Here is an 18782-nt window from a genome sequence, read left to right as displayed (position 1 = left end):
ATAGTTTCCAAATAGAGACCACTGTGCAGTGGGATCTTATTGGAATAAGACTTACAACTCTGTAGAAGCACACACACCTCCAAATTGCAAGTAAGATGGTTGACTATAGGATTTCTTTTTTCAGTATAGATATGATCTAGATGTAAAACTGTAGGAATTGGCAGGGAAGGTTGATGTGAAGAACTGCAGTGTCAAAATTGCTTTCACACTGGATATAGGTTTTCTTGATGTGCCATATCTCAAACATGTTTGAGTAGTCATGGAGGTCTACTCAATGACTACCCATCTTAAAGACACCCATGTTAAAGCAAAACCAATGTTCTTCAACATTTTTACATGAACAGAAACGTTCTGTTATGCGTTTGATGAAAAACACCTTTTAAATCCTCTCAAGGATAAATATTTCCATAAGAACATAGAAAGGTTATCTCATATACCATTTACTAACGTTCTCCTTCACCTCTCAATGATGCATTTTAAGGTCTATTCTGAGCGCAGGCAAGGCCCCATTTCTTCACATATGCTATAGCTCCATCAGTTTTGATGAACAGGCACAGAGTACACTCTGCTTTGCAGTGACATGTGCGTCAGTGCGTGTGCCGCATCGAGGCTCTGTCTTCCCAACACCACTTGCCTTGCTTTCCATAGAAACTGACTCAGCAGCAGTCGCTGTCAGGTCTGCTTAATTTTGTCATGCTTGACTTCCTGCTACCTGAAGTCTCATCTGCCAAAGCCCCTTAATCCACTTGTCACTCAAAACAACAAAAAGCTGGAAAGGTGCTCCCTAAATGAAGACAGGGTTGTTAAGCTTTGGTAGGGTGAGCATTGCATGTACTTGCAATTGTTTTGCAGGTGTGCAAGCACAGATATGCGGCAACATCAATGAGAGGTTTTATTTATTTATATATTTTTTTACTTTTATTTGATTAAGTTGATTCCAACATATTTATAAACAAGGTTTCACTATGTCCTCTACTGAGTTTTGTTGTGACCTTGAAAAACAGAATAATTCAATTTCTATTAAAATTTTGGTTAGAATTCAAATTTTTGCACAAAATATCATTTATTGGTGCAACTTTGTAAAACCCACTGTAAAGTTTTTGCAATGATTATATGCAGTATGATATGGCAAACAGGAGTAATCCTAAGCATGTTTCAAATTTCTGTTAGTTCAGTAGGCAATTCTATCAATACTGAGACTATGTTTTCCTCTAGTAGATTAATTTAATGTAATTTTCAAATACTAACAATTGACGAACATATGTTGTCTATCTGTAATTAATCAATTATATGTTGATTGAGTTGCTTGCCCGGGAATGAGACATCACAAATATGCTCTAACTGATGCATTGTGGGAAAAAAATATATTAGTGTGTCTTTCAAAAGTGTCTGTCATACTGCCCATCTTCATGGATAGAGAAAAAAAAAAACACACACAAGTTGGACGTTTTTGTAAATACATGCAAAACTAAACAACTACAGTCAGCAAAGCTTGAAATTAACAGCAGACAGCTTTTTCTAGAGTAGGTGTCATTTAACTTTGGGCAGATGACACAATTCTACCTGCAGCTGTGTTGGCTGAGGCTGCTTTACTCTCCATACACACCTTCAGAAGTATTTTGGCTTTGCTTGATATACTTTTTTCCATGCTGTCTATCCTTCTTAGAAAGAAAATAAATAATTATGCTCTTCTTCACTCTTATTCTCAACACAGTTTTTATGTCAAATTCTAAATGTGTTATGTTTAGTTTTCAAGATTTTATTCAGAAGCATGTTTTTTTGCTTCTGACATTGCCATAACATCCCTAATTGTTCTAGTATTAGAACAATTATACAATTATACTAGAATTGTTATAGTATTAGAACAATTTAAATCAGAACATTACTGCTAGGTGGGTCAAGGGTAGAATAAAGGAAGATATGTTTTCAGGTATTAGATAGCACATGTAAATTCACAAGGCATGATACATTGAAAGTATCGATTATGTCTTTATCAAGGCGTCTATTTGTAGGTAAGATACATACGGCTGCATGTGAAGACCGTATCCTGGAACTGGCTCAGTATAAAGATCTGAACGGGTTTGACAAGCAAACTGGGTCAGATCAACTCCACAACTCAGGTCATGAAGGATGTTACCGTACTGCAGAAATATCTATATATTTTATACATATATGTTAGGGATGAAATAATCAGACTAATCATTTTGATTGATTGAGAAAAACATGGACAAATTTAGTGACTGATTATTAATTAGCTGGAGAATACAAGCTCAAAGAACAAAAGATATATGCATTTTGCATTTAATTTCTGATTAAGCTCTTTTTGGCACACAATTATTCGTTTAATCCAAAAAAATAATACTGCAGATACATCCTTTGCCACAGATGATCAAATGTTCACTAAAGGAATGCTATGTTATTGGATTTAAGGCAATGAAATGTTTGTTATTGAATAAAGGACTTGAATTATTTGTTTATAGGCATCTTTTAATACATAATATGTATTTCTTATATATATATATATATATATATATATATATATATATATATACATACACACACAGACACCACTACTTGTTATGCCTCATACTGTACATGCTAGTTATGCATGAGGCTGCATAGCTACAGACAAGTCATAATATTATGCCTAATTGTCATCATTGCTGTTATGCAGACTTGCTAATCAAGTTAAGTGCCAAATCTGAAGTTATATACTCTCATGTTCACTTTAATGTTGTTTATGTATTTATTAATTATTTTTGTTTAAATGCATGTGTTTGTTTTAGCAATCTAATAGATTCAATGTCAAGGAAACATGGATCATAACAAGGTCACAGAAGACAAGGGATGTTATGACATTGCCATAACATCCCTAATTGTTATACAAGAATATTAATATTAAAAGAATGAACGGAATTTATACTTGCAGTAGACTTCATAATTTAAGCTTGTAATTTTAATCCACCACTCTAAAAAATTCATAAAAGGTATTTAAGTGTAGAATTATTTTTTTATACTATTCAACACCCTCCTTCTTTGTGCAAATCAAGATGATTGGCTTAATTACTGAAACATGGTCAGAAAGGAGGGATCTTTCTAAAGGCCATTTGGTTGTAGTTGATAATATTGCTCAATGGTATTAATATTTAATTGCTCTGGTTTCTAGTTCCTTGCCTCAGTTTGTGTAAATACTTCATTGCTCAAAATGTTTCAGGCAGAAATCCCACCTAAACACAAAGTGTGAATATTATAATGATAAAAGCACCATTTTTGCTTTAGGAACACAGAAGAATCATTGAATTAAAAATATGTAAACAAATGAAATTCTGAAATATTTAACTCTGATGTTTTCAGTTTTTTTTTTTTCTTTTTTTTTTTTTTTTTTATGGAAGCGGTTAGGGCCCCTCAGTTTAATTTATCATATTCTGACAGCACAAGTAAGGTGTTGATTTGACTAATCTGACATATTTCTATGTCCTTGACCAGCAATCTGTTATAATTAACACTCATCAACTCAACCACAACAAATTACGTGGGTCAAAATAGGCTGTCTGAAATGTCTTACAGCAGGGGCCACATGAAAAAGTCATGGATCGGGTCATCTGAAACTTGCTTTTCAAAATGGTTTTTCCCTTGGTGTCATGAAACACAAGTTAGGATTATTCCATTTTTATAATTTTGTTTTTCAGTCATTGTATCATAACTGTGTCATATCCATCCATCCATTTTCTTACACCCTTCTTCCCTAATGGGGTCGGGAGGGTTGCTGGTGCCTATCTCCAGCTGCGTTCCGGGCGAGAGGCGGGGTACACCCTGGACAGTTCGCCAGTCTGTCACAGGGCAACACAAAGACACACAAGACAAACAACCATGCGCACACACACTCACACCTAGGGAAAATTTAGAGAGCCCAATTAACCTAACAGTCATGTTTTTGGACTGTAGGAGGAAGCCGGAGAACCCGGAGAGAACCCACGCATGCACAGGGAGAACATGCAAACTCCATGCAGAAAGACCCCGGGCCGGGAATCGAACCCGGGACCTTCTTGCTGCAAGGCAACAGCTCTACCAACTGTGCCACTGTGCAGCCCCTGTGTCATATCAATGGTGCAATTATGATGCAATGGTAAAAATATACATTGCATGGTATATTAATGGTAAAAATATACTAACCTTGATGGCATTTGTGGAGATCTGGATCTCATGCAACTTCCTCATTGTACCATCACGATCAATAAAGTAGGATGATGCCAGTTGATGGAGGGCTTCCACATTCTGCGTAGCATTAACCAGCTTTCTGTCCAGCTTGTTCTTGGCCAGATACATTGTCAGAGCCTCTTCCCCTACAAGTAATAAATATTAATTTGATCAGTTCTATGCAGCTTTGATTTTTGTTTAAGGTTTACTCATATAGAAAATGTGATAGGATTGAAAACATTTCCATTTGTTAAAGATAACCATGTGTATAAACTGCAAAAAGAGTTCTTAACACAATACACAAGTCTGAGATTAGAGTATCCAGGCAAGTAGTTTTATCTTGAGAAATTGGATGTCCCAGTTTTCCAGAAAGTCCCTATATTTGCTGTTTGTCTCCACCTGGCGCATTGCCATATACATACCTGGATTTATGCCCATTGAAATCACATTATTTTCAAGAAAATAAAATTATTCTCACTTCGACTCCACAGGACTTTTCTGCCAATTCTAAACCAATATCTTGATTTTTTTTCCTTATTCTTCTTCTTCTTCTTCTTCTTCTTCTTCCAACTACACATTAAGGCAGTAGACAAAGAGCGAATACACAAACACAATGTAACAGAAGAGAAGAGTGCGTATTTATTCAAAGCAAAAACAGTTTGAAAATGAGATGATGTCAGAAAGGGATCTGCTGCATGTTTAGGTTATAAGCACATGGTTTAGGTTCTGTCACTTATAGAAAAGACTGCATCAGCATCTCTACGATGTTGCATCATGGGTTGTGCCAATCATTTACTGATGTGCTTACACCAGTGTGACTAGTATTACGCATTAGCGTGGTTAAATCACATTAATGAGCTCGAGTTGATATGATAAAGCTGTGGTGGGAAGTGCAGAAGATCAATTCTCTGTTTTGTTTTTCTCTCATTACTGCAATATATTTTTATTCTAACACATATGCTCCAAGTCACAAAAATATCAGTGTAGAAAAAGGTATGAAGTCATAAAAAAACTTTGCCACAAAGTACTTTGTTGTTCTCCCACAGAACCATATCCCATAAAACCAAATCAAACACCAAGGTTAAGGTATCCATAATGAAAAAAAAAATAAATAAATTGTCACCATCACTGTCTATTGCATGAGTTGCAGATAATGGTTTGTGTTTCTGTTTTTGGTTTGTTCAACAGATGGGTGGTTGCATTTTGGGTTCACCTTAGCCTGGTATTCCCAGTATAAAAGCTTAGAGTGGAAATTTCTGAATCCTAACACACCTGTTGAGAATTTGTTTAGGGTTTAACCAGGATTTGCTTAGGACTTATTATCTGGGATATTATGTACAAGTAACTATTTCAGTTGCAGTAATTTCATAATTCTAGTTAGCATTTGATAGTTAGTATCTAGTTCAAAACTGACTATTTGTGGACCTTTAACAGAATGTACTCTATATCCCATGATGCTTTAGAACTAGCAGAAGAACTTGAGGTTAGATGAAGAAGAGCAATTGAGGAGGGTTTTTTTTTCCCCAGAAAAGAGCTGTTAGCTGAATGCCTGCACTCTGTCGTATGTCATTATGTACGATTTATTCATCCTTTTTTTATTCACTAAAGTTCATCTGATTAATCCACCAGACTCCTTTTTGTCTTTGAATTAGTCGAATATACAACAACACAAACCAACTGCTATGTTTATTTTTCTCAAGCAAAACTTTAACCACCAGTGTTTGGCTCATGCCTGTATTTACATGCTACTGATTAGCAGACTGGCACACCCCATGGCATTATTTAAGTTTATTTAATTAAGTCAAAGTTAACAATCCTGTATCTATGACAACTATAAAAATGATATATCAAATCATATAAACTGTTTTGTGAGACTGCTTTAACCCTCCTGTTATGTTCGTTTCTAGGGTAATCAATTTGACCCGGGGAGTGTTTAATCATGCAATAGTGTCAGAAACCAAAACATTCCTTCAAAACATTTTTGTATCTGATTATTAACTCCAATACTAACCATTTCAATCAATGTTTGAGCAATGATGTTTTTTTTTATTTCTCAGAACTCAAGGATCAATGACGACAACCTACTCATTTAGTCATTTGGACATATAAAAATGGAATTTATTCTATATCCATTTACATGACACACTGGGACAGTGCTTAACACCTCTTTGGTTACTCGTATGTCTAACTCTTTGACCTTTAACATGTAAACAACAATTTAAACAAGATCAGATTGCCTTAAAATTAGAGCAAGGCAAACCTTATGGCTGGGTCTTGTACAACGTTCTGTCACATAGGTTTTCTAAATAATTATTTAGCCCCAAGAAATGAATTGGAATTGGTCACTTAACTGCCTGTGACCGTGACTAAGGGCAAGTAACAGTCAGGGCAAATGTCTCACGCCTGGTTACAACCACTGAGGATAGGAAGGCTAATTCTGATGATGCCATGCTCTCTCTCTCCCTCAGGGGTTTGCAAAGTTACTTACACACAGTTGACTTACACTACATAACAAGAATAATGCTCCAATATAAAGTCGTTCATCTGCCATTTTGTATCTCTATTGCAACTTAGTGTGGCTCTTACCTTATACCATAAAGGTTTTGTAGGCCATGCTGCTGAAACTGCAAGCTTGTAACAAATTTAGCTTTAGAACTCATGTGAGTGCATCTTTCTGTAAGTAATACCTTCTTACATTATTACTCCGCACCTCAGAGACACTGTGCCAGAAACAATTAGTGCATGCAGAGCTTGTGTGTTTGTAGCTGAAAGGCATTTAAAGGCAATGCTCTTTCAATTTTTTTATTTTTTTTTAACCTCAAATCAACAAAAGGTTGTATTTGTGTGTGCAGCAGCATTAGCAAAGTATGTATCTTTTTTGCAGATCCACGTTAAGGTCAATAACTGCCAGGGGAGCAAAGGAGATTTTAAGGTAACCTGATGGCAAGGTGGGACTTTATTATTCGTAATTGGCACAAATCCTGTGGCTCATTTTAATGGGTAACATTACATTATATTGCTTTATAACTTCACATCTAGGAAACAGGCTAATGAAATTAGATTTTCTTAAACCACCAACATGCACAAAGTCTATACACACTGAGCAACAAATAGTCATCAAACTGTTATTATCATGGAATACATTATTGCTTGTTTCAATTTATCAAACAAGAACAATTCATTTTATTTTATTTTATTTTATTTTTCCAGAAATACAAAAGTAAGGTAAAAACCTTACCTACAAAAATAATTCAGTATTTATTGGCAGTAGTAGGATGTAAATAACATGATATAATGTATAAACTTTACCGTAAACTGCGGTAAAGTTTACAGTGCTGAAGTGTATGTTAAGTACTTAACATACACTTCATCTGATTGTGCTTAACATACACTTCAGCACTTATTTGAACTGTACCTGATTTATTTTTACCTTATTTGTTATAGTCTTATATAACACATACTTAAAAAGTCTGGGTGTTATTTGCATATAAATGATATAATGTTCAGTCCTGGTGTGTCAAAAAACAAACAAACAAACAAAAACACTAAAATACTAACTGTTTTAAGGCATAATAAAGTAAAAGCATATTTTGAATCAATGTTAGATTACACACACGATTAAAGTCCTTATTCCATATTTGAACTATAGACTCTGACTTCAGTTGCCAAAATTAATTTTGATTGCAATTCTTTTGGCTTAGTACTGAAAAATTATAACTCTTTCATTAAAAAAATTTATGATAATTGGCCCAGCTGCAGGAAGAACACTTACTTCAAAATTTACTAGAGAACAGGGTTCCCACTGGTGCACAAAGTGGGCCGGTACACACAAGTTTTAGATTTGAGCTAATTTTAATTAACACAGCCATAACATCAGGCAGACTTAAGACTCCCACATACTTGGGCGTACTGTGCATATTATGTAAGCCATGTGGACTCTGCACATCAACAAGATATGTTAATTAATATTAAAGGGACCCCAATAGATTTAACTAACTAAAAAGGAGGAATAAAGAAGTGCACATTTTCTTTTCAAAATTAACTTAAAAGGGTAGCATTATGTATTTCACATGTGCCACACTGCTAGGATTATTATCAGGAACTGATAGATTTTGAAGCAGAAATTCCAAATTTTATAAAAATAAATCAAAAGACAACATAAAACAATTTACCATTAAGCCTAGTAATTCCATGCAGCCCAATAAATCATGAATTTTTCACTAGTAGCCTGTGAACCAGAAGACATGTAACAGAGGAAGAGTGTGAGCCCGATGAACATGCAGGGGCTGGCAAGACACACTAAACAATTAAACCCCAACATGGAGGGACAGGCACAAACCAACGTTGAACAACGTGTAAAAGCTGAACCCAACCTACTCTCAAAGGAGAAATATTTATATAAAAAAATAAATACAAAAGAGAGGGAGAAAGAAACATTTGAATACCACCATAATCAAGAAGCGTACATGGATTTACCAGAACAAGCAAAACTAAAATTCCCAAGCTACTAGCTTTGGCAAAATGAGGCAGACAGCATAAAAAAAAACAACTACCTCAATTAAGTTCTAACTGAGGGGTTTAAAAACTAATAGCTCCTAAAAAAGTTAAGCCTGAAGCCAACCTCATTTCAATTTAATTCCTTAGTTTAATTGTACAAGGACTAGTATTGGATGTCAACAAATAAACATTCAAAGTTTGCAGCCATGGCTAGTTTGCAATACTTGTCCACTGTTATTTGGTGTAGAGTGCTCTGTTGTTGTTCCTTTCCTACCTTTCTTTGACTCTGTATCTCATCTTTAAAGTGGCCAAAATAAAGTTGCTCTAAAGACAGAAATAAGTATATTGGCATAAAGGTCAATTTCTTAAAAAATGCCCTTTTTGTTTTCAAAGGACCAAAATCCAACAGAAAATGTAAGAGCAAGTTCACATCTTAACGGCACACGTTAACATATGAGTTGTACTATGTAGGAAGAGTTTGTTTAAGCAAGATATCAGCCACAGTATCACTAAATAATCAGCTTAACGCTTTCCAATATATATTTGAAGCTTCGTGTTCTATAAACAGCATTCATTGACGACCAGTTCTCTTTTGTGGTGCAATGTCCAAAAATCATAAATCCACTGAAGCAAAAGAGCTTCAGTGGGATTTATAAAACGCTTTAAGCAAAACAACAGATCAAAAACTTCCCTATTGCGATTGCCATATTGAAATCCTAGATAATGGAATAATAAGTACAAGGAAGAACAACACACCAGATGAAGCCATTAATATTGAAGACTGGAACCTGAACATCTAAGTGGTCTGGAAGGTTGCTACAATGGTGACAGGTTTTTAATGTGTTTTGGTGTCAAGTCACTCATTGATTTATAAACTAACAAGAGTATATCTCGTCTCTGAACCATAGGGAACCAGTGCAGAGAAGAGAAACTCTTAGCTCCGGATTGTTAGTACCAGATCATATAATGTCAATCAAAATACACTTCCGATGTGAACCACAAAAATATGTGTTCTAGAATTCCTTGGAAAAATTGTAAAAAGAAGCTGGGGACCTAAATTGGTAGTTTGTTATCTGCAACAAGCCATGCTTAGAATAGGTTCCGTTTGGACAAGTTGTAAAAACCTAAATAACTGTAGACTTGTTGTAAACAATATCTGTGGAAAAAAAGTAACAGCAATAGATCTTTACACTTTACACAATAAACTGTAAAGATCTATATCAGAGCAATAGCACCAACTGTAACAAGGTTTTTCATAAGCAAGTTGCTTTAGGACAGGACATTGACCGTCAGAACATTTCTGTCATTCTTCAAATTGAGATTATGCAGAAAGCTTTTTGCTGCAGGTAGGACACTGTTAGGCTATAATTAAACATGCCTACGGCTTATGCCATAGATTGCTCCTCAGGCTTTAACAAATTGCTTGTGTTCGAGCTATTTAAACAGAGGAGTGCTTGTAGCAGACTTCATGGAATTCAAAAGTAAAGTAACTCAGCGGGTGTTATTGTTCTTTTTTTCTGCTTTGGAAACTGGATATACAATATTAGGTTGAAACATCATATGACAGTAAAGTGCAAATAGGTGTTCAGTGGAGGAATACCAGAGCCATAATGCACCACAGGGCTAAAACTTGAGAATAATTTTTAAAAATACCTAAATTATTATGGTTTTCTTTTCAACCACAGCATCCTTTTTCATCTTCTTGGATTGCATCTTTTATGTGTTTCCTGTCTCTCTTTACATTTAACCTCTGGCTTGTCTCCTCTGCCTCTGGATTGCTGCCATGTTCCCTTTAACCTTGGGGCCTTTTGTTTCAAGTTATGTGTCAGCACACTTTTATCTCAGCCTTTACAGATGCTCAATAAAGGACACAGCTATACAAAACAAAAATGCACATGCAGGACGAGTGATAAAGTTAGAGGAGGCTATTCTCTCTTTAACAACCTGCTCTTTGTGGTCTCATGAGTCGCATAATTGAAGGGGAAGAAATGAATTGTCCTTCTCCAGGGTAACTTAAAAGTTGATTGGTCAGTTGTCAAGAACCCCATTAGAAGTCCTCCTTTCTTTGAAGTGAATAGAAATGAATGCATCCTATTTTTCTTAATTTGCTTCCATGCTTTTTTTATTTACATAGCAAATAATAAAGAAAATAACTAATTACTGTGCATAGAGTAGTACATTTATAAATTCAATGAACAAACTAATATAAAAGCTATCTTTCACAGTTCTATGTATTTTATTAATAACAAAATATACAGTTATTTATTACTATGTCTTTAATATTTCAGAATAACATAAAATGAGAGATCACAACTCACAAAAAAAATAATAATCTTGAATTAAAGATCTTCTCTCGTCTTAACCATGGTCACACTACCATCTTAATTCCAATAGCCCTAAAGAGATAAACTAAATTCAAAATCTCATTAAAGCATGTTTTCAAGCTATTCAAATGTGATTTTAGGTCAGCCCCATTTGATCTTTTGTTTTAACTAACTGTGTTTGGATGTTTTGGAAACATATAATGAAAGCAGATGTACCTTGAGGTCATTTAAATAATGCAAGAGGACCATAAAAAACAAATGCTTCATTACCCAGAATGGTAAAAAAAAAAAAAAAAAAAACTGCATGTGAATGAACAGTTGTAACTGTAATTACCTGTTTGGTGGTGGTTTTGGGGGGTTTTCTTGAGTACTCTGGTTTCCTACCATATTTCAAAGTTATTCTTCATTATGCCCAGCTATGAGTGTATTCTTAAATTGTTGATGAATTGGCAACACATGCAGGCTGCTTGCAACTCCGAACAGGACTAAGCTGATATGGAATGGATTGATAACCCTCCTCTGCTTCAGTACCCTGTTAATACCCATGTGCAGTTGGCTGAAACAGTTTAGTTAGATTAGCCTATTATTAACTATTCTACATCCCTCAGTGATTGACACAATTTCTAGTGGGCTCCATAGCAGTAGGCCAGGGCCAGATCAAATGTTCAAAACAGAATTAAATATATTTTCCTAAAATCTCCTGTTGCTGCATCTTATCTTAGAACAACATGTTCTGTTCACAGTGAATGTTTTGTCAAATGACTGAACAGTTTTACTGGCAACTGAAAAGCAACACAACCGTTCCAAGAAAAGTAATTATACGTCCACTCCAAAGCAGAGAAAGATTACCAAAAATGGCACAACTCAGATATAGAGTGGTAAACAACAAAGAAAATCCTAAATCAGATAACCCGTTGCAACAAATAACCCAGACAGAAAAATAAGATAAAAACAATATAGGCTACATGCTTTTTTTCAGGATGCAGAGGAAATATGGTGTTTCATTCGAACACATTCCACTCTTTCAAACCAATGCTTGCGTATCAGCACAGTCTTAGTTGAACATTTTCCCTCCTGTTTTGTAATTTTCTTCCAATTCAAAATATTTTTATTTCTCCCAAAAGGAAATTAAATATTGTCATAACTTATATAATCCAAATATCTTCAAAGAGTCATTGTGGGTGGTGATGCTGTGGGTAGGCAGGATTATTGGTAGCGGACACCAAATTTGAAGAGGCTGCAGACTGCTATATGACAACATCATGACTATCATGTCATGCTCAATACAGAATAGAAACAATTTCACAGTAACATAGTAACACATCATTAATTGTTACCAAGCACTGCTAATTTACTTGATTTTGCTTTGCCACTCCTCTCTCAGTGTAGCAGTATGATTAGAAAGGCAGAGAGATGTTGGAATGGGAGGACATAATCTTTTCCTATTATGATTTATGAAATAGTTGGTTTGACCTTCCTGTTCTCTGTTATTTGGTCCTGCTCTTCTCAACTCCTTTGGGATTTGGGGTCCTACTTCTGGTATTATTTGAGATGCTAATCAGCTGCTACCAGTTGTACAAATAATAGTGTATTGCCAGTTTGTACATCATAACAACTCTGTGAAAGTAAAAAAAAAAAAAAAATAGAAAGTATGAGTAAAATTCTTTTCAGCTGCAAAACATTCAAAGCCAGAGAGAACAATCTCTTTCTCAGCAAATCACACAGAAATGGGAAGCAAACACAAAACAGTGATGAACGTTGCCAAGAGTGACTGGTGTACCAAAACTATTCCAAAGCCAATATCAACAACTCAACCAAGAGGACGTAACAAAGAACCCATACCAACATCTAAAGCACTGTAAAGCCCATTTCCTTCAATTAAGAAAAATGTTTATGATCCAATAAAAAGAAAAAGGCAGGACCAAAATGCTTTTCTTGTGAAAACCACCTGACCTAAAATAATTTGAAAATGGCCTAAAGCTGCTTTGTTGCTTCATGCTTCATGAACAGTTGTCATAACTGATGGGTAAAAGAAATATGTTCTAAACTGGAAAATCCTGAAGAAAATATTTACCCATCAGCTTATGATCTTGAGCTTAAATGTATTTGAGTTACTAAAAACATGACTGAGTCAAAGTTTTTTGTCAATTTAGATTTAGATGTGTGGTGAGATCCGAAAAAGACATTCTTGTTTAAAAACCCTTCAATGTGGCTGAGTTATAGCAATAACACAAAGAGGGATGAGTCAAAATTTATTTGAAGTGGGGAAAAGAACTGGCTTTGCAAACACTTAAGGACATTTTATTTAGGATGGTACAACCAATTAGATTTAGGGGGCAGTTACATTTTCAGATGGAGCCAAGTTAGTTGGAAAGATTTGTTTTTGTCTGATGATCAAAATTTCATAATGTTTAGAAAGATTTACATATAATTATGAAAAGAAAAAGTGAAGAACTCTTTAAATAGGCAGAGTTTTTACAATACTATCAGTACATGTCTTTTAGTCCAACAAGCTGATTATGCGAAAGTTGTCTAAGCTTCTGCAGCACTTACAAGCATCTCAGATTGGATTGTTGAGAAATGTGAGGTTTTTTTTAACTGCTGACATTACATGTCATAGCATTTTTATCCCGTTTAGATACAAGTAAAATGACAAACATGAGTGTGATACCCAAACCGAAGCTCCTAACTATGCAAATATCATAATATATTAATGTCAAGTAAGTCCCCATTGAAACAGGACTTCAAGTAAAAAAGGCTGCTGCTTTTTCTGAGCACTGACAGTATATTTCGAAGACCTTTGGGGGGATAATTATCATAACTTCCTAAAGCAATTTTACCTTTCGAAACATTTTATCTTCCATATACCATATGTGAGTTCTATTCAAATGAGCCATCAAGGGATGCGTTTTCAAATGCAACATTTTACTGCAGTCTGTGCACACACTGTATGTGGCATACTTTGCATTATGTAGAGAGAATAATATTTAGACTTTGTAATAAAATGCACACTGAGCAGGTTAAACTTAGTCCTAAAGCAGAGCCTGAAATGCACATAAACATTTTGACATATAAATGATTAAAACTTCTCTCACAGCAATTGAGGACAAAGATCTGCAGTACATTATGGGCACTTACAGCTGAATCAGAACCATTCTGTTTTTGTCATTTAAAATAATGGAGTCCTTCAACAGCCAAGCCTCTATATAAATGGTTGAGGTTATAGCTTTAAAAAAGTGTGAAGGGTACATTTGCATTCATCTTAAGCTGTGAGGAATACATTTTTTCCCCAAGTCTGCCCCTCATACATTTAAAGTAAGTTTTTCACTTCAAGGCATAGAAATGTTGTTTTGCTTTGCTTTGCTTTGCTTTTTTTTTTTTTTGAGTTTCCTACAGAGGCTAAGTGAAGGAAAACACAAATGTTCACTTAACTTTAAGAATAGACAATTAAAGTTGTACATACGGTAATTGGAAGATAATTCTAAGAGCTATTTCTTTGCAGAAATGTATACAACCAATGTATACAGATGGTTGTATTGGTGGTATACCAACCAATGGTCATGGTCCATCCAAACCAATAATTGGTAACATTTTACTGATTGAACACCTTTATCAAGATTGTGAGTGATTCTTTTTTTGTATCCGTGTGTTTTCAGAACTGTACTAGTATCATTTGTACTCAAAAAGCTACTTTCTAATCACAAGTCATAGGCGATACCTTTCTTAGCTAAACAAATAAATAAAAACAATTTTGGCAATATCAAAGGAGTGGGCAACAATTAACATGCCAATGATGTAAGTGACCATTTTGAAAGACACTAAAATGATTTATCTTGATCTGAGGAGAGTAGTTAAAAGATACATATTGAAATAGGGGCAAATGAGTAATACATGACTTAATACATTTTAAACAGATTGTTAAGTCTTGCCCTAATTGACTGCTATCAATAAATTTATATTTTTTTCACTAGTCATTATTTTGTTAATTGTGACAGCAGCAAAATGTAGTCAAAGTGAAGTTTAACTACAAATATTGGCATATATGATGGTAGAAAAAAAACTTGGTAACAATTTTACCTCTTTATATTTTGTCTCTCTCTCTTTTGAGTGTGTTTCTTAAGATTTTACTTTCAAATTGTTGGGGGGGGGGTTTGTATACTATATTAAAGTTACTTGTCTTCTATCACATCTAATATGTCATTCTCCCCAAAAGCATCTTTAGCAAGAATAAGGATCTAAGATACTTTTTATATACATGTATACATTGCAGTGAGAAGGATAGTGCATGAAGTATTCTGAATATTTGCAGAAAGGCATTGATTTTTCAATGTAGACCAAAGATATATTTTACACATTCTAACAGTCTATCATATCTACAATGCAGAGCTTAAAAAAGAAAGTGGTTTATCTTGATAATCACATCTTTTAAATGCAGTTGCCAAACTAATCACAGTTAGCTGCCTTCATGCATCATCCTCGGAGCCCAAGATAAGATAAGAGATTAAATTTAGCCTTGGACAACTGAGATGATTAACATTTGTACCGAAAATAAAACTATGCCCATCTATCAAAATAATTTATTGTATTCCACATTGATCCAGCTATTGTCATACCTGCCTGAACAGGTAGGATTTAGAAACTAAGCTGTTTATTTCATGACGAGACAAAATTTTGCTGTTGGTCTATAATGCAATAAATGTTTGTACACTGAAATACATTTCTCTGTTTCTTGTCAAATTGGATTCATGTGGTCTCATCAGGCTTTCTAAACTATGCTTATGAAGTGTTTCCAGAACCAGACCTTTTGGGACAGCATTTTATTTCTTTCCTCCTCGGCTCTGGGACAAACTCCGTCAAACTCTAACATATTCAGAAACAGTTAGTAGCTGACTTGAAACTTAAAATGTTATTCTTTTTCTGCATCTTTTTTCTCACTTATTAACTATTTGACTGGTCACTGATAAGTGATGAAGCATGACAAGATTATATTACATTTCAACACTTATTTCTGTTTATGTAATGCTTTTAGAATATTTTTTGTTTTACAAATATTATACATTAATTTAAATAAATCACTTTGTATTGTCATATGCATGATTAGTTGCGTGTCCTTAAATTATAATGAACTTCATTGTTCATATAACCCTATTATATTTTCTATCTAATTATTTATTTCAAACTGTTTTTGTTTTTTTTATATAAAATAAAACAAGTAACCAATGAGACAAGAGAAAGGATGTGCATAACCAAGAACAAAATAATTAGCTTACGACTAATTTTCTGTCTTAAAAGGAGTAGGAGGAAGTGAACTCTTATTTAGTCACCCCATTTTATGCATAGTGCATTCAGATGACTTTGGGTTTTGATAACAAATATAAAAAATAAGTTAGAACTGACTTTTCAACACAATAAACAATAGCTACTAATTTTATATTTCTTTGTATATCAGTTACAAAGTAAAACACCTTGAGCTTCAGTTTTTATGAATGCCTTGAAAATGTTAGAAAGCCAGCGGTGTTAGAATACAATGTGGTGCAGCACTAAGCCGTCTTTTCTGTGCCTTTTGTGAACTAGAATGATTCATAGGTCAATTTTAAGTGGCTTAAACAAAATTGCTAAAAATATGTTCAGGGGCTTGAGAACATGGGGAAAAAAACAGCTAGAGTTGTACGACTGTATACGGCAGGCCAGATACAATGATTATGAATGAGAAGAGTCACCATGCTGCCCAAGAAAAACAAAAAACAAAGTATATAGTATTTAAGTAAAAAAGTATTTATCTTGTGTTAATCTTGATTAACACAAGATCACATTAAGATCCTGATTAACACATCAAGATCTTAATGTGTTAATAGTTCACAGCAGCACATTTTGGGCTCAAAAGGAGGAGCTTGCCCAGGGCACAATTCCTGCAGGAACCACAACTGCGTACATTGCAAAATTGCCAGGTTAAGCATAATGATTAATTGTGATTAATCACAGTGCCATAGTGTGAATAATCTGAGTATATTTTTTCAATCGATTGACAGCATTAATATAAAAGGACAGTATGATGCACTAAAGTTTTGTTTTTCTGTTATAAAATATGCATTTACCTGCAGTCATGGTTTTTTTTAAATATGTGTATGATTTGACCTCCAGGTCATAAAATTGTTTGTCTCAAGCGTACACCGACAAATTGGATTCTCATGCACAAGATGTGGATATGTTTAAATTAACACCAAACCATAAAATTTAAAAAGTGCATACTTTTTTGCTACATGAAACCTTGCACTTAAAGCAGATTATACTGTCTGTTTAGGGTGACTGTAGGTGAGGATTTCTGCTTATTTTCCATGCTCTCATGTGATTTGCTGCAGTTTAGTTTTTCAGCAACTTTGAGCAATAAATTGCCTTCAAACTAATTAAATGAGCTTCACTGACAATGATGCAGTTAGAAAACATTATTCAGCAGAGCAAGGTCACATTTAATCAGTCTAATAAAATAGGGATAAGGATTTTTTTATGTTCATTTGTAGGCATTTATTTTTACTATTTTAGTTTTCAAAAATTTTCCAAGACTCACTTATTATTTTTCTTTCCCAGATAACCTGTACAAACTGTTTTCAGCAAGACATACAAATCTGGAACAGAAAAGTTAATCCCTACCAACCAGCCATTATTGCTTAAAGTATTTTTTTTATCATATGAAAAATATGCATTTCCTCTGTGTAAACACAAACCACAGACCCCATGGGAAGAGCATTTAGGTAATTGTGGGAATACTTTTAATCCTTGCCCTGAATAATTCAAACAAGTAAACCTCTCTTACCTCCTAGGGTGGCTGAGATGAGAATGTGGGTTCCATATTTCTTAATGATAGTATCAATAAACTGCTGAGTGGTGGGTCTTCGGCCCAGCAAGCGTACGCTGCGCTGGAACTCAGGCATGAGTGGCACGGGGTTCCGGATGAGGTCCCTTCTCTCGATAGCAGTATTTCTCACCTTCCAACGTGCAAATTCCCTGATGAGTTAAAAGAAAAACAACTGTTCTCATGTAAATTGTTTAGTATGTTCACACACAAAAACATTGATTTGAATTAAATATTAAACAAAAAGACTAAAGACCTATAACTTGCATTTTTAGAATGTCTATTAAAATGTTTTGTAGTAATTTGTGTTTTCTTTTTCATACCACTTATTAAAATTAATGCTGCTTTTGTTGTAATATGACCATCATTCTGCCCTATTTAACAGGGTGTGCTTTCATAAAAAAATTCAATAGTATTCTCTGTTATGCACGCCTATTCTGTTACAACAATAAACCAGATGAGCCTATTAGCATTTATTACTAGCCTATTAGCAGAGTATCAAAAAATTGAGGGCAAAAATGCTCCCTGATCTGCTGTTTCTTTACATAGTGACAAAAATATATTGTATTGTATTTTGCAGAAGGAAACTTTCAAATTGTGCTGCAAAAGTTATTTTGTGGAGTTCTATGATGTTTGCTGCCAAGTTCCCACAACACATGTGGGTAACACTTTTTTTAAGTACACATTAAACATTACAAACATCGTTCAGTGTGAAAGTTAAGAAAAAAATACCATGATTTTACTTGAACATTTTTGAAAGCTATACATTATTTTTCTTCCATTTCACAATTATCAGAGTTTGCTGTTCCTGTGATGGACGGGTGACCGGTCCAGGGAGTACCCTGTCTCTCACCCTTTGACAGCTGGAGACAGGCACCAGCACCCTTCCCAATCCCAATGGATGATAAAAAAAT

The 18782-nt window shown here is 34.5% G+C and overlaps 1 protein-coding gene across 1 annotated transcript in view; it reads right to left on the bottom strand.

Annotated features, from left to right (window-relative positions):
* The window catches only part of brinp1 (bone morphogenetic protein/retinoic acid inducible neural-specific 1), a 112734-nt gene that overhangs the window by 37429 nt on the left and 56523 nt on the right, over window positions 1-18782 (bottom strand). The window contains exons 3-4 of the mRNA XM_044096570.1: window positions 17830-18020; window positions 4174-4343 (exon numbers count right to left, since the gene is read on the bottom strand). Coding sequence (XP_043952505.1) covers window positions 4174-4343; window positions 17830-18020 — 361 coding nt within the window. The remainder of the gene's footprint in view (window positions 1-4173; window positions 4344-17829; window positions 18021-18782) is intronic.

This window comes from Gambusia affinis, linkage group LG17 (genome assembly GCF_019740435.1).
Source record: "Gambusia affinis linkage group LG17, SWU_Gaff_1.0, whole genome shotgun sequence".
Classification (NCBI taxonomy): Eukaryota; Metazoa; Chordata; class Actinopteri; order Cyprinodontiformes; family Poeciliidae; genus Gambusia; species Gambusia affinis.
The sequence above is the reverse complement of the archived record's forward strand: the minus strand, read 5'-3'. Positions and strand labels throughout refer to the sequence as shown.